This window comes from Brachycentrus maculatus, unplaced genomic scaffold (genome assembly GCF_059751285.1).
Source record: "Brachycentrus maculatus isolate JH-2025_06_01 unplaced genomic scaffold, ASM5975128v1 h1tg000369l, whole genome shotgun sequence".
NCBI classification, from domain to species: Eukaryota; Metazoa; Arthropoda; class Insecta; order Trichoptera; family Brachycentridae; genus Brachycentrus; species Brachycentrus maculatus.
In genome coordinates, this window is record NW_028281118.1 from 754,254 (window position 1) to 772,085 (window position 17,832).

The window sequence follows — 17,832 nt, forward strand, 5'->3', positions numbered from 1 at the left end:
ATTGGAAGTGGGAATGTTTATTCGATATTACCCTTGACTGGTTCTTAAGGCGGAGGGTTGATCACATGTCCTTCATGTATTAACGATCAAGATAACACTGCGTTTATATGATGCAGTGCCCTTTGCACCATCGGGTGCGCAAGGGTTTAAAGAAGAAGAAAAAGACGATATTAGACAAACGGCGAATTTGTGGTATCGGGCGTCAGACTTATTCAGCGACATGTTTTAATTTATTGATGCATCATCTAATTAATTTTATATTTTGTAGACTGATTAATTTTTAAAATCCATGGGAGACTTGGCAACACCGCCATGCACCATAAAATTTATGAAACACGGCTGTACCTGCACGCGACAGCTGACCGGTTTTCGGTTCGGTTCTGGAGGCTGATTCACGATCAAAACAAAGCAGCCATCTTCATGTTTAATAATTAAAACATCTTAATAACTCATCACATGGTTAATTTCCGTATGAGGAACACACGCGAGAAAAAAAATTACGGAAATCGGACCAAAGCACGCTGTAATACCAGAGCAAGATCGGGCTTAAAAGTTTGTAGGTAGTTAATACCAAGAAACAGAAGAGGCATTACATTTCCATGCGGGATGTGTTTATATTTTATACTTTATCAAGTGGACGTTCAACACACCTAAGGCATGTCTTGAGAATTTTAAATACATAATAAACTATGTATAAAACATATACAACAATAATAAACCTATGTTAAAAATTTTATTGCACAAGTTTTACTTTGGTTGGTAGGTAGGTTTACCTTCGTTTTTGTAGGCAGGTCCGCTGTTTTCCAAAAAATAATGATGATCACTTCACAAAAAAAGATAGCACAATTAACTCTCACCACAGATATAAATTACATTTTTCATCAAATGTATTAGTTACGAAACTTTAAGCTAGTTTTGAAAACTTACGCGAGGTATAAACATGTGGAGTTATTACGTTGAATAACTGCAAACAGGGGTTTAGCACTATTGAATCATGTGTAACTGAACAGAAAGAACTTATTTTCACGTGATATTGAATACTTTAAAACAGGAAAAAGTAAATTTCAAGTTAGTTGACGATGTAAATTGTTTGTTTAGATATCGGAGGGCCGGCGAGACACACCAAACGCCGCTTCACACGGCGCGCAACGCGAATGCGAACTGGCAACAAACGACTAGCGGCAAGAATTCAAAGCAGCCTCTACCTTCGATAGCGTACAAGCCAAGACTCCCCTAATGCTTGTCTCTCTTTCGCGCTAGAGAAAAATAAGATATGCGTCTCTTTTTAGCGGCGATTCGACGCTTGAAAACTTTATTTCGAACTTTTAAAAAGCTTTCCTAAGGAATTATTTTATCTCGCAGTATTTTTAAGAATTTTCTTTTACTTTAAACTTATAACAATTCTGTAGAATGTAAACAATTTACAATTTCTGTATAATGTTTATTTATTTATTTTACAGAAGCGAACAGTTTATGTTTAAGTATAACGAAATTAAAATAATAACCTAAGGGAAGTTTCATGAAATACAATATAATATTGAGTTTCAGGATGTTGTATGTCTGTATATTTCAGTATACGAGTGGCTTTGCATGCGGTGTGGTGTCAAATGGATTTTCGAATTATGGAAATGGAGGAATAACTATGGTGCGGGGGTTGAAAGATATAATAAATAACATATTTTTTAAATATACCCTAATTGGAATATTTTGCGTTCTAATTTATATTATATGTAATTTTTATTATATTTTCATATTAATGAAACTACATTTTTTTATATTATTTTTTGTCATCTCATCAAAGCTGAAGAAGAATATGGAAGTCTGGGCATTTACGGGGCTGACGACCGTCATAGGCTGGTTTAAGTGATCACTTTACACACGTGTAATATTCATTAATTCTACCCATTATTGACAACCACAATACTCTGAATAAATTCTGGGAAGTTCTATATATATATATATAAACCAATTTTTAAACTTTGTTCTTGAATCACTAGAACTTCACCAGAGACATCTAATGGTGAGATGTAAAGAAGCTTTTTTATTAAGCAGAAACTCTATATTAGTATGTATATCACATACTAATACATATTTTGATTCATCATGACATTAATTTACGCAATTTTGAATTGAAATTCGCAAATTTTATTTAAAAAATCCGTGTTATACTTCTATATGAACTTCACTGCACAATAATTATTTGTTTTCTTTTTAGCTGTAGTACTGTTGATTTAGATAAAAAAATAATAATACCATTTGTATTTAAATAATTTAATGTACTTTGAAAACTTAAAGTTTTTTTTATGCATTGATTTACACGTAAATGCTTCAAATCGTAAAATGTAATATAATGAATTGAACAAACCAAAAATCAAACAAGATAATAAAATATATTGTACTTGTTACATACATAAAATAATAATAATTTTGGATGATTTACATGCGCCATTTTCGTAAAATACTACCTCGTAGACGCTTATACAGATGTAGATTATGGATAAGAAAATGATAATGATAGATAAAAAAATATTAAGAATGTTGTCAATCGGCTGAGTCGGAAGGGGGGAAAGTGGAGCCGCCGTATTATTGCGCCTTCTCGGCTTTCTTGGGCCGGAGTATGGCCAACATGTTGGGCAGGACCCCTCGAACGGGCGCACAAACCCCAACATTCTCAGCGTAGTAAATGCGAACTAACGTGTTTTAGGTGTTTAAAATTATTAAATTATTCATTGATGTTTAATTGCTTTTAGTGTTTTTCACTGTTGGGTTTTTCTTCTTCATAAAGCTTTACTAATATATTACACAAATAGATGTTTCACCAAGCACCTGTAAGAAGATCCAAGATGTTCTCCATTGTCTATTGTTTACTGTTATATTTTATTGCAGTTATTAGTTATGTAGGAAACTTCCTAACATAATAATTACAACAATGGTTATAATATTTCAAATACGATTTATGAAAATAGAAAATCATTTGTTAACAAATCAAAGATGCTAAAATACGAAGCTGAAAATTAGAATAGCATATGTATAAAATTAGAATAGAATAGAATATTTTCACCATTACCGTACGCATTTTAAGGAATTGTAGATGTCTCATCGTTTATGAAGTAAATTGAAAACGAAGTTAGTGTGGATGTCATTTATAGGGATTTCGATGTTTGTAATAAATCGGTTTATTTCCAGACGTTCACATTTACATTACAAAACGATGATAAGTATATGTTGCAACGTCATCAATATGTATGTACAAAATATGACCTCCGCGGCGCGCCGGGGGTTTCACACAGTTGTTGAGCACAATAAAATGTAATGTACATTGAAGTAAAAAAAATACGTATGATCCTATTTCAAATAAAAGAAAACTTTATGCACCTTTCAAAGTATTTAACGGGAAAAATGTCTTCAAATATCAAATATAATTATTATTCAATTTAATCCCGCAACTTACTTTAAATATGCATTTCTTTTTCAGCTTTTTGCTTTTAAAGAAAGTGGATCAAATATATACATATAATATTTTTTTTTAATGGTTTTCCTTGAAGCCTAACCAGAATTAGTGTTTTTTTTTATGATAACAATCCGAATTTTTATTTTTAAATAAATGTATCAGAGGCAAAATATAATTTTTTTTATTGGACGTGCTTCGGCCTTAATCAAGATTAATTCTGATTTTTAGTATTAAAATATGCCTAATAAAAGAATACACAGTGCATTTGAACTAAATATAAAATTCAGTTGTCTATGGTCACGCATATTCTTTATTTTATGAGATGAAATTGAAGGCGAACAGACCAAAAATTCATTTTAAAATTATTGTATTAAACTTGATGTATGATTCTGTTAGTATTACTTATGGAAAAAGTTACAAATGTGTTTTTAACTATAAATCGTTGGTGTTTCTGTTAATCTTCCACCCATCCTTATTTGCACTTAGTGTTCATGGGGGACCGCAACGGATAGACGGAGGTTTAATTTGATCAGTATGTATTATACAAGCACTACCTGCACAGTAATTTGAAACAGCTGTATAAGGGTGGTGACTGACCGGAGCATTTCGTCGTAACGTAACGTTGTAATATCGTTCGCGGCGAGCATCAGGGAGCAACCGAAACTATGGATGGATCGCTCGTCTCGCTGTACTGACTGCCTGAATGCTCGCATCGTAATGTGTCACGTTACGACGAAATGGCTCCGGTCAATCACCACCCTTAGGTACATTGATCAGTATTACTATTCAGTTTTTTTAGCTCTTTTTCAAAATATTTAGAAGTAAAATTTTAGCAATAAACCCGCCAATGTTCATTTATTACGAACAAGAAGTTTTATGAGTAAATAAACTTCTCCAATGAAGACGCAGTATTTACCATGTATTCGTTGTCAGATCAAATCGAAGCGGATTAATGTTCGCTCTGGTAGATTTCACTTTTTTAAAATAAAAAACGAAAGTGGATTAAACATGATTTTTATTTTAATCTTTTCTATGAAATTAAATAAATTAAGAGTTATCATTAATTTTTAACATTATTTTAAAGTTTTTAGGAAATAGGTCTATATGATGCAAATAATCAAAATTATTCTACCAAACTCCAGTTTTTTACTAAATTTGGCATTCAGAATCATTGTAAATTAATTATTTTTTTTATGTCAAATAATATAAAAATTAAGAACCTTATTATAATATCTTACTACAAATATTGTTTTTACAAAACTAATATTATTTATTGAAAGCCATTTCACGTGTGGAACGTAGGTAGCTACTCAAAGCAATGATTTAAGTACTTACCTGGGTAAGACTCGTTTCTATGAATCCATAGACAAAATTTCTTTAAACTGTTGTTGACATTGAAATTGCCGAAATCTATGGACTCGCGTTGCAGCTTACTTGACAGCTCGAAGAGTTGTTATGATTATTTAAAATAAACGACGAGCGTGTATTTACAGCTATTATTTATATTTATACAACTAAAAATGGTTATTTAGTATAATATTGTTCAAAAAATGGAATCGGATAGTAAATATATTTGTGTTGTTTGCGGAAACCGCGTAGATGCTCTGTTTCGTCAGTATGGTCCAACAGTTTTAAAAGTTACGAATTGTGTACGTTATTTTTATTAAAACATCAACTAAATATATTTTTGCACTCTTTGGTTTTGGCCTTCCCGACATCTTTTTTCCATTGTTATTATTTCGTATGTGTGTGTGTTTGCCAATTTCAATGTTTATGATATCGGTACATTCGATAAGTCCGGTATTGAAATGAAACAAAATTGTCATTTTATGTTTCTGTAATGTAGTATAGCCGATATATGTTGTAAATTTTTCAGTTTAACGGTATATTTGACTGAATCCGATGTCAATATAAAGATAAAATATTAGTTAAATTTGAATAACCGCTTCTTATTCATACTTACATTATAATTAAGTGGTTTTATATAAGTACTCAAACATAAGCAGTGTTTTAAACATGCTTAATTATAAGTACATTAACACTGGGAATTATCCATGAATTACCCCTATTATCTTCCCATGAATTGCTTCATCTTTGTGATACATTTATAATATATATTTTTATCCACAAAGTTAGTTATTGAAATATAAGTAATGGAAAATGCAAGATAACCGTGGTTTCTTTAATTTACTATTTAATCCATTGCACCAGTAATAAAGATGACATAATGTGTTCATACAGCACACTATTTAATTTTGGCACATTTTAAAAAATACAATAATTAAGATTAAAAATAACCCGCAAACTAAAAATGGTAACACAAAAGGGTAATTTTGTTGTTGTTCGTAAGCTAGATCATTATGGCTCATCCCCAGATAGTTTTTGAAGAGTGTATTCAGTTCGGAGTTGTGAAAGTTATTGTCATTCAGTTTTAATGTAAAAAAATCGCTCCAAACTGGCGAATCGCTGGCTATGTGAGTCAGTGACAAATTGACATTGGCTGGCGATTCGCCTGCTTTGTGTTGCAATGGGTTAACCAGTCCGAGAGTATGGACGTAAATGAACGTCAGTGCGAATTTTCCTTAAAGGAGTATGGACGTTAATGAACGTCGAAGTCCGTCTGTCAGTTAGTATGATGTAACTTGTATAGCAATGACATCTGTGGATATTTGTGTGTAAAATATTTCAAATAGGTGTTTTAAAAAAATACTTTAACATAATTTCTATCTTCATAAAACTTCGATTAAATTAAAAAAAATCATATAAAAAGAACCCACGCCCCAGGGAAAGTCGGACATCAATTTTTGTGCTCCCGGAAAGGTTAATGCTGTTACCTAATTAACAAAGCATGTATTTTCCCCATTTTCAATTCTGATCAATGATTATTTTCAGGATCTTTGTGGCAGCATCTCTGATAAATATATAGAATATGATCCTGTTATTATAATGGTGGATATGGTCCTTCTTTCCAAAGAAGCTTATCGACACGTTTTATATAATACAACATTTAAGGTGGGTTTTCTTTGTTTTAATCGCTTAATTCCTGTCTTCCCTGGAACGTACACCCCAAATAAAGCCGAGAAATAAGTAACTGATATTCTTAGTATTTTTAATCCTTGATGGGGTCAGATTGTTTGCAAGATATCAACTAAGATATGAAAATAATATCGGCTGTATTCATCGAGAAAACTTTTAATTGACTCTGTAACTATCTTCACTCTAATATTTATTCAATATTACCCCGGGCTCGTTCCTGAAGCGGAGGGCTGATCACTTTTCCTTCATGTGTTAACAATCAAGATAACACTGCGTTTATATGATACTGTGCCCTATGCACGATCAGGTGCGGATGAGGGTTTGAAGGATGTTACTATCATACATGACAAGAAACTCCGTAATTCTATGTGGTTAAACCATACGTTGCTAAAAACTTCCACGTGGAATAGTGATATGTATTTTGTACCATATCTATCTGATATTGATACAGATCTAAAAATGAGAAAAAATTCATCGCAAATAGCCACCATAGCTAGCAGCAACTCAAACGTGAAGGATGACTTGTTTGCTACTAAAAAGTGATTGTCGGAAATAGTATCAAGCCGCATGCGCGTGTACGCAAAGCAGGGCACACACGCACACACTGAGAAACCAGTCTGATGATGTCGGTTACGATGAAACCCAGTTTCTGGTCAAATAAAATTCATATGGAAAAAACTACATAGTTATTTTATTCTACACTGAAAAACGTTTGTGTAATAGTGATTCCATCCCCATTTTTTTCATATTTTTTTTATTGCCATCTTTGCAAATGAATAATTTTATATTGTGGATATTCTGGCAAAAAACATTAGCTCGAAAATATGAAATTTTGACTAAATCATGCATATTATAAAACTTTCAAAGTTCTATAAACGGGAACAATACACTAAGTAGTTGGAGATGTCATATTTATGTGGTTTCAAATGTAAATTCAACTTTAAGTTTAATAGCGGGTATTTTATGCAGGATAAAGCTTTAAAGAACATGGATTATTCAAACAGGAATTTAAGAGCTAACGTTTTTTGCCAGTATACCCACGATATTATAATACTTTTATGTAATACATAATCGATTCGTAATGTATTACGGAGGAATACAACAATTCTGAACCTGAGTCGAATCTTGTAAGTACATATCACCATGAAGGAAAGGTTAACTTAAATTTTTGCTTATTATTCAATAAAAGAAAAAAGAATAGGGTTTAGTATTGTATAGTAGTAATATGCCATTATGTTATTATCTTTAACAAAATATTTTCTTTTACATTTCAGGCGTATTGGAAGCTTTTTATAGTTTTACTTCTGATGGAAACATATTTAGACTGGTCTAACAATAAGTATTATAAACAAGAAGGTAATGGAATAATGAACAATGAGACTGAAAAAATTGTCTCTTCAATATACAACCATACTTTCCCTACATCAAGGTAATCATGGCAGTGTAAGATTATACTTTGGTATTTGCAAAAAGTCTTTACTTTTATTTTCTTTTAATAAAAGATAAATATTTTTTTTATTATTTACAAAAATACTTCAATTTCATACTATTTCTGTGAGCTTAAGCAGTTCATTATTAGAAATAGGTATCAAATAGTGGTAGAGTGCATTCGAACCAAGAAACTCTGACTCGAGAGTCCGCGACACTAACCACGGGACCACAACCCGACACAAATTAGTATTTTTATTTCTTCTTCCTGTTAAGGGGAGATGGTGATCTCAACTAGGGGATACAAAATTGTGGGAAAAGGACATTTCTTATAAATTGTTTGTATTTAAACCTATAGATGGAAGTATGTGTATCTTCCGAAACTAGTCGTAACAAAACATACTAAAAAAAACAAGTGTTTTGTTTACAATTTTATCATGTCATACCTCAAAGTGAATTCCGAAACAATAAATAACATAATGTTGGTAATGATATGGAGCTTATAATAATGATAATCATTAATGATTAAGTTATAAAATGTCATTTTCCTGAAAAATCATCTCATAATTTACATATTTTTCGGTTTTGCAGTATTACATTCTTATAATTAGACTTTTTACTAATTTATCATTGTATGTGAAGGTGTCGAAATGTTTATGTATTGGATTTAAATTGTGGGGTACTTACTATTATACAACTACTCTGTAGTGGTCAGTGTGTTTGGCTACCATGTTGGAGGTCCGGGGTTTGATTCCCAGGTGAGGTTCAAATAAATATTGGTAATTTTTCACTCTAATATTTATTTGATGTTATTCTGGACTAGTACCTAGAGCGTAGGGCGGATCACCTTTCCTTCATGTATTTAAAGGTGAAGACTGACCGGAGCATTTCGTCGTTACGTAACACGCTACGATGCGAGCATTCAGGCAGTCAGTACATCGAGCCGAGCGCTCCATCCACAGTTTTGGATGCTCGATGATGCTCGCCGCGAGCGATGTTACGACGTTATGTTACGACGAAATGCTCCGGTCAGTCTCCACCTTAACAATTAAGATTGCTTACTTAAACACTGCTTATTTACGATGCAGCCTTCTTTATTCCATTGAGTGCAGATAAGGGTTGGAAGAAGAAGAATTACTACAACTGGGTAACTTCAAAATCCATGTTTTCAAATTAACCTTTAAAAATAAAAATACAGTATTTGATGGTCCAAATATGTGTCAAACATAATACATTGAAATCATCAATAATACTTATGATAGTTTAAAAAATATACATATTAACTTATTCATCAAACTGCTCACAATCTTTTATGCGAGTTTCCCAACAAAAGTACCCCACAATATAATAATATAATGCCACAAAATCTCTTTTATTGCTACAGTTATTTAACTTTTAACAGCCTTAACTTTTATTTTTATTGTATCATATATTATTGAAATCTCAATATGTATAGATGAATTTATGTGGTTATCAATCAAGGGTAGATTGATATTACACAGTTTATTAAGTAATTGCTCGAATCAGCCAATGATAATGGTAAATTATATTCATATTAATCTCAATCATCTCACTAATTTAACTGTTTATTGTTTGCAGGGACAACACTACAAATTCCACAGTGTATTCCACACCAAATATTAGCAAAGATAGTGATCTTACACGTCCGTATGATACGGAATCTCTAAAAAGCAAATTAGCAAATGAAGATCCCTTTCTTACTGAAAAGGGCATATATTTGACCTTCTGTTTTGTATGTATTGGTAAGAATAATATACATTTATGGAAGTCTATCCAACTGGGTTACATAAGCGTGTGTTAAGATACTCTATGTATATAACTCATGGATGTTAAATTATGGGCGGAATGGCAATTACACAGTGTATAGAGCAATCAACTAAGCCAGCTAATTCCAGGTCGTAATTTTCTAAAATACCAGGTCTTTGTCCGTCTCTGTAGTGTAATGTTCAGCATGCACGGCTACCGTTCTGAAGGCCCCGGGTTCGATTCCCAGAACAGGTTATCAAATAAATACAAGTGATTTTTTTCACTCTAATATTTATTCAATATTACCCTGGACTGGTACCTGAAGCGGAGGGCTGATCACCTTTCCTTAATATGTTAACGATTAAGATAACACTGCATTTATATGATGCAGTGCCTTATGCACCATTGGAGTGCGGATAAGGGTTTGATGATGAATGCCAGGTCGTAATCTCTTATAATGAGTGCCCAGATTTACATATTTCCTTTTTGAAAAAAATGCTGCATTATTGTTGACACATCTAATATACTTTTCTTTCCAATAAACCAATTTTGATGCCAATAATGTTATTTTCAATTTGGCATTACAATTGTAAATGCAACAGGAATTTAGAGACAGCAATAAACAACTGGACACCATGATACCAATATTTTACAACTTGATTGGAGGACATGCTGATTAACAAGCCAGTCATAAATAATCTATTTGCTGTTTTATTATGTTTTTCTTTTCCATTAATTTTCCCTACTCAAATTCAACTTTCTGTCATAAATCGGATATTCGGTTTTTGTCTTAATTAATATAATGTTGTATTCTTAACCTAATTTCAGATATGCTGGTATACCTTGTGTCAATACTTTTTCTTTCTCTATTTTTTGGACCGCCAGTTAGAAAAAACAATGGTGAGATATATTTACTAGAGATTTTGTTTGTATATGTACTAAGAAATGAGAAAATTTTGTGGTTTGTGTTACGGACTTTGAGTTGGAGTTTCTGGGTTTAATCCTGTTCTACCACAACTCAATAACTATTTCTAATAACGGGAAAAAAATAGCGTGAAATTGAAATATTTATGTATTTAATGTGAACATAAGTATTTCTCTTTTATTTTGAATATTGAAAGCATTAACTTTGTGGATCATATTGATATATTATTTCGAAAATAAAAATACTTTGTGTTTTGATCCACTCACATTATCATATGAGTGGATGTGAGTGGATCAAAACACAAAGTATTTTTATTTTCGAAATAATATTTTTATTTTTATTTTATGTATTAATTTTAAATCAAACACAGATTTTTTGAGTCTACTAAGTTGTATTTTATTAACAAAAAACACATAAAAAATTATATTGTGACAATTCGCTCACTCCTTTCAAGAACGTCATAAATCAAAATACTTGATTTTTCAGGAGAACGATTTTAAAGTTTAAAAATATAACACAATGTATTAAAAATAAATATCAAGCCACTTATTGAACTTTTTACTGTGCAACAGATCTTTTAATGTAAAACCTGAAGGTTTTTTCTACATTCGAAAAATATGTAATTTATTTATAAAAATAATTAAACTATATATTTTCTTCAAAATGCAAAAACAATATTTTCTGCCCTGTAGCGGGTAAATATTAAGTCAAAAATATGCCTCTTTTGCTGGGATATAGTACATTTTCTGGGCATTCCGAAAACATGCACAACTGAAAATTGACGATTTTTGATTTATGACGTTCTTGAAAGGAGTGAGCGAATTGTTTTGCCTTGTTAGGGCATTATCAAACGAATGTGAAGATCAAATGGACTACGGTCCTTATGTAGCTATACAATTCTAAGTGACAGTTTTAACACGTGCAGCAATAATTTATGGGAGACAACAGTAGCTAATGGGGGATGTAGGTATGTACCCTTATATTTATTTTCTGGGAAAGGAAGAATTTATTGACATGGCAATTTTTTATGTGTTTTTTGTTAATAAAATACAACTTAGTAGACTCAAAAAATCTGTGTTTGATTTAAAATTAATACATAAATTAAAATGGAGTTCTACAAATTAAACGCCAAATCAATAAATAATATATTTCTCTTTATTTATTTTTTATTAATTTTACTATAACCTAACCTGAGCTATGAAAACAAAAAAACTTTTTTTTTTAGGGTATTTTAAAAGTCTACTTTTTTAACACGCAATCATAAGAGTGGTGGTTTGATCGATGAATTCATGTGATTTGTTGTTAAACATACTTAATTGGTTGCAGAACTAGTCCGATAAGTAGAGATGTGTGGTTGAACTGCTTTGGGAGCTGTATAGTCGTAGTAGTTGATGAGTGTCAGTATTTGTTAGTCGGGCAGGGTTCCATAAAATATAAACACCATCGGAATCTTTGCCAATCCGTTTTATTAAATTTTAAGTCTTTCAAGTAAGAGAACTATTTAAGCTATTTTACTGTGTCTCCTTCTCCTAACACGGATACACTTTTAAACGTTTTACTGCGGACTGTTAATATATCGACGCTTTATTTCTGCGTGAAAACTGCATACCGTAAAAATTTTGACTATTGCTCAGTTTGATTTTAGATATCGACCTGTGTAGACGTGTCGAAGTGCGCCAGCAAGTCATTTTTAAATTTGTCAATAATAACCATAAATAAACTTTTGAAAAGTATATTGAAAAGTATAATATTTAATGAAAATGTACACAATTTTTGTACACGTAATTGAAAGATTATTTTTTCTCTAAAATTCTTCCGCAATTTTGGCATAATACATATGTGAAAAATGGCTCAACAGTAAAACGGTTAAACTATAGGACTATCAACCTACATCCCTCACAGTATTGTTGTATATCTTTGGCTATTTTTCTACATGTTATTGGAACATTAAAAAAAATGGCAACATACTTCATAATTTATTTATAAATGGAAGGATCCACTGCTGTTATTTATATCTGCAGGTTGAGAATTAGACTGAAGGTTTATTTTATTATTTTATTTTAACATTAATGTTTGTATGTAGGTATGTTGATTTCAATTTCAACCCTAAAAAAGAGCTCTCCTAAACAACTCACTGGCACATGTGATAATTTACATTAAATATTTAGACCTTGGGCTGTGATGTGGCAGCAGTGTGTTTTTCACCATTTAAATTAGTGCATTTGTTATCCATGCAAGATAAGGCACGCATAACTCACTGGTGTGACAACTTGCATCAGCAGGTATGCACCTAACAGTTTTGCAGATAAAGCATGTCACTCTATCAACAAAATGATTTGGAGTCTTATTATATATTTCTATTACTGGCAAAATTATTTTTATTAAAACCCTTTATGTCAGATGTATGTATAATTTCATGAAAACCATAATTAGCTCAATATTTTCACTATTCACAACCCAAGGATTCTTTTTTTTTTTAAATAAAAGAGAAATATTTGTGTTTTTATTACTTATAAAAATACTTCAATTTCATACTATTTCTGTGAGCCTAAACAGCTCATTATAGAAATAGATATCAAATTGTGGTAGAATGGGTTGGAACCCAGAAACTCTGACTCAGCGTGTCGGGTTGTGGTCCTGTGGTTAGTGTCGCGGACTCTTAAGTTTCTTTACAAAAAAAAAATAGTTCGCGACACTAACCAGGGGACCACAACCCGAAACTCAACGTTACTCATTCATAACTCAAAATTATCATACTGCATTTTCTTTCTGAACTTGATTGATTTGTAGCGTCATTGTCATGTAGATAGACAAAGATGGTTTATAGTGGGCAGGTTTGAGATCGAATTGCCACATGTGAATTTGTACCAATAAAAAGGCTTTGGTACTGCAATCCAGACAGGAATTAAAAATTAACATATGACTTTTTCCAAGAGAGTCCATTTATACACTGATTCTAATGTGGTTCCAATAGCCACACCGCTCACCAATGATCTAGATTAGAGATGTATCAATAGTAAGGTTATGATGATGTATTATTTTGCAGTCGAGTTTATACTTCTACTGAAGGGGCTTACTTTAGGAGGAATAGGGAATCTTTTCATGCTACCAACGATAATATGGGGATCAGAACAAGACAGACTTATTCATACCCCTCTAGTATTGGGTTACATTATTCTGTCATCTTTAAATATTCATTCAGGTTTGTATACATATATTTTTTTTCATGTCTGTTATTTAAGTACTTGAGCTTTTGCAGTTTTCACTTTTAAAGTTATCTGGACCCGCTCCTAATGGACGTTATATGGTATTATATGCCTGTATAGACAGGCGCCGTGGCGTATGTAGTTGGGTAGACGCTCGACTGAATGAATTCGAGAATTATTTTCAATTGGTCTGGGTGTTTGTGATATATTTTTCACGTTTACCTTTCCTATCCTTACTCTCCTACCTGCAGACAAGCATCTAAAATAGACGCTCTGCGTCAAAAAAAAAAAAAATTTCAAGTCAAGAAGTGTAAATATCATGTCATTTATTGATTTGTCAGTCACTTTGTGGTAAAATCTGTCCATTTTTCATTAAATTTTTAGTTGGTAAATACCACTATTTCTTAAAATCTATGGTGACATGTAGCTCACTCCTTTCAAGAATGTCATAAATCAAAAAACTTCATTTTTCAGAAGAACGTTTTTAAAGTTTAAAAATATAATACAATGTATTAAAAATAAATATCAAGCCACTTCTTGAACTTATTACTGTGCAAAGGATCTTTTTAGGTAAAACCTGAAGGTTTTTTCTCCATTTGAAAAATATTCAGTATATTAAAAAAAATAATTAAACAACACCTTTTCTTCAAAATGCAAAAACAACACTTTTTGCCCTGTAGCGGGTAAATATTAAGTTAAAAATATGCCGCTTTTGCTGGGATATAGTACATTTTCTGGGCATTCCGTAAACATGCACAACTGAAAATTGATGATTTTTTATTTATGACGTTCTTGAAAGGGGTTTTCGATGTGTTTCGAGAAAATGATGCGAAATGCATCGAAACATGTGTCTTAATAAATTTTAAGGAATAGTGATATTTACCAAGTAAAACTTTAATTAAAAATATAAATTAAGTGTTGGCTAATTTTTTAATTTAAATTTGTACAGTATTGGCCCGAATATAACATTTTATATGAATTGAGCTTTGGAAAAAGAGTTTTTTTTAGATATTTAAATAATATTGGAATAATCAGCGGGTATGTATGAGGAAATGCATGAACTTGGAAAAGGCAAAAACCGTTAGCAATGATTGATTGGTGTGGCATTCTATTCCCTCTGCCAACCCTTACTGTGAAGCGGGGTGATGTTTAGAATAATATTTATTATTTTTAAACACTTTTTTTTAGTTTTGTGGCACATAATAATAGTACGCAAACTTTAAAATAGTCGAAAATGCATAGAACTAAGAAATAGGTTGGAGAAATTAATTTAGATTAGTATGTAGTGACAAAGGGAGGCTAATTATTATTTTTATATAAAAAAACATTCTCTGTATTATCAATTAAAAAAACATTATAATAGATATAAAAGTTAAATGTAAATAAAAGAAATTTATGTGTAGAAAATTTAAAAAAAAAGTGTTCTTGTCCCTATTCAAAAATTAAATTTTTCAAGATATGTTTTCCTTGGATGGGTCAATATTTTAGACAATATATTTAGTAATTAAAATTTATGTATTCTTTGTATTGAATTGCAGCTGTTTAATGATTGACGTCACTACATGCAGGTCTTTAAATTTTGTCAGCGATATTTATACAGGTGTTAAACATAACTGTTAAGAGTGTGTATTTTTAAATACAGTGATTCCCGACGTGGACAATTTTGCACCCAGTGAGCGATTGAATTTGCTTGGGGACAGTTTCGTATAATTTTAGGAGGCAGTAAGCATACATCGGGGTAAAAATCTACAGAATTTTTTATTAAGATTCCTACCTTGCTGCGAAAAAAGATGTTTCATGATAGCAAACATTAAAAGATGTCCAAAAAAACATTTTCAGAAGGTCGCCAATAAATTTTTGAAGAAAATATTAGATGAAGATGTATGTTCTACGATTTTCAATAAAACTTTCAGGTTTGCCATCTTAATGAGAACTTTAAAGTGGCCATTTTTAAGATTACCAATGATATAGACATATTTCTATGTATGTCTTCACAAAATAGCTAAAATACCTGTTCAAATTTCTTTCCACCACAATTTTGTTTGAGGGAAGATTCTAATAACTATTTGGCTATCAGTGAGTGTCTTAAGAATGTAAGAATTAGTAAGATAAATACATAAAAAAAATAGCGATTGAAAATTTACATTTACTGGATCCATTTGCAACTGGTGAGAATCAAACCTGCAATGCCAATTTTGAGTGTCTAGTCACAGTGTGATGGCCATGAACCTCTTGTATCAAGGGAACGAGACAAATGTATCTTAAGTATCGGCGACTAGTAATTATGGTCGCACATTGTTATTCAGGAATGTTGTTATTTTACTACAGTGTAAAGCCAGATGTATTACTTTGTTGATTTACTGATATCTGGAATCATATTTTTAAACTCAAGGTACTTTATTTTGAGGGGCATGTCAGAACTCTATGGTCGCGGTTAAGAATGAAGAATTTATAAAACTAGAGATTTTTTTAAAAAATGGTTGTGATGCAGTTTTCTCTGGGTTGAAATTCCGTACTGAAGTTAATGCTTTAATTATGTAGTGTCGATAACTTTTGGACTAATCCCTTCCATTTTTAAACTGGTTTTTGATTTGTATTGTCAGAAGGTTACTCCTTTTTTTTTACCAAATAGAAATATTTTTAAAAAGGTAAATATCTGTATGGAATCTCAGGCTTAGTCCATTTGTTTATCTAAGGGAAATATCTTAATATCTTATCTAGCAAGGAACATTTTTAACCAGATGATTTTTCTAACACTATTTTATTTTTTCTTTCAGTGATATTTGAATTTAGCAAAATCAGATCATTTTTTATTATCTCGTTTGCATACCTTATAAAAATCTCTTCACAAATATATCTCCGATCCTTCAAAATATTTTGAAAACCAGTTTCTCTTATGTTATTTGAAACTGATGACATAGTGAAGGATTTGAAATATATATACACTGCGTGAAGCTGTGTACACTTCTGAGACGTAAAACCTTCGAAGGATTGAAATCGTGTATCATCAACAGGACAAACTTCTGAATAAAGTGTTACATATTTGTTATATTTTATTTTATAAATAAAAACAATAATACTGTTACATTTATTTCATTGTAAACCTTTGCGTCCATTTATTTTTGTCATCTTTTTGGATTACCTTACTAATCTTTTTAATTTTATAAAACATTATAAAAATTTAGATACTGAAGTGAAACCTTTAGTAATTAAAATATAAATATAATTTTTAGTGATTTTAAAACAAAGTTACATTTTAATTATAAAATGGAAAATCACAAAGTTAGTGGTTCCAATATAAATTAAATGAAACCTTTAGTTTATGTACTTAATTTATCCCATAAAACTATACCAATTTTTCCATAAACAATTTGAAATGGATTAAAATTCATTCTGAACCCAAAATATGATACTTTATAATGGCTGATCTCCTATACACTATAATGAAACTTTAAAGTATTAAGTTTTAACTAAAATTTAGTATTTTAATTTATGAAACAATACAAAAAATATATAAATTTTCTTTTTGTGAAAAAAAGTGTCATCGTTTGAAGGAAGACCCTCTTCCATGAAAACATCAGATTACTGTTGCCATTATTACCATCTGGATTTCTACAGACATCAAAAACCTTCGCAATCAGATTTGTTCCATTCACTGAATTCGGGACCTGATATTGTGATTTAAAATGTTTTTATGGCAATATTTTTAATGGAACTTTGTATCTCACTGTTTTGTTGATCAAGGCACTAGAAACAGCCTCACTTTATTTTTCTGATGTGTATTTCAATCCATCTATATTAAGCTGTTCTAGTTATTTCCAATATCTTGCATGCATGCAAAATAGTTGGTAAATTCTGTTTGCAAATTGAAATATTTTTTCATGGGCATTTTTGTTCCTAGCCAGAGATTCAACGGCATACGGTGACAATATCGCTATGAAATGAAATTAAAAACATATGCATAGAACCATTTTGCAGGTGAATAATTGATAATAGAAAAGGGAAATAATACAAATATG

The 17,832-nt window shown here is 31.2% G+C and overlaps 2 protein-coding genes across 7 annotated transcripts in view; one reads left to right on the top strand and one right to left on the bottom strand.

Annotated features, from left to right (window-relative positions):
- LOC148303421 (fat-like cadherin-related tumor suppressor homolog) overlaps positions 1–1,169 on the bottom strand; it is a 448,267-nt gene extending 447,098 nt beyond the window's left edge. For all 6 annotated transcript variants that reach the window (XM_088269965.1, XM_088269962.1, XM_088269964.1 and 3 more), the window contains exon 1: positions 774–1,169. The gene's annotated coding sequence lies outside the window, so the exon portion shown is untranslated. The remainder of the gene's footprint in view (positions 1–773) is intronic.
- A 3,696-nt stretch (positions 1,170–4,865) lies between these two features.
- Positions 4,866–16,896, top strand: Arv1 (ACAT-related protein required for viability 1). Its single transcript, XM_088269969.1, has 7 exons — positions 4,866–5,100; positions 6,344–6,463; positions 7,762–7,916; positions 9,515–9,678; positions 10,511–10,582; positions 13,654–13,809; positions 16,591–16,896. Exons 1-7 carry the CDS (start codon positions 5,002–5,004, stop codon positions 16,692–16,694), a joined length of 870 nt encoding a protein of 289 aa, XP_088126095.1. The 5' UTR covers positions 4,866–5,001; the 3' UTR covers positions 16,695–16,896.
- The last annotated feature ends 936 nt before the right edge of the window (positions 16,897–17,832 follow it).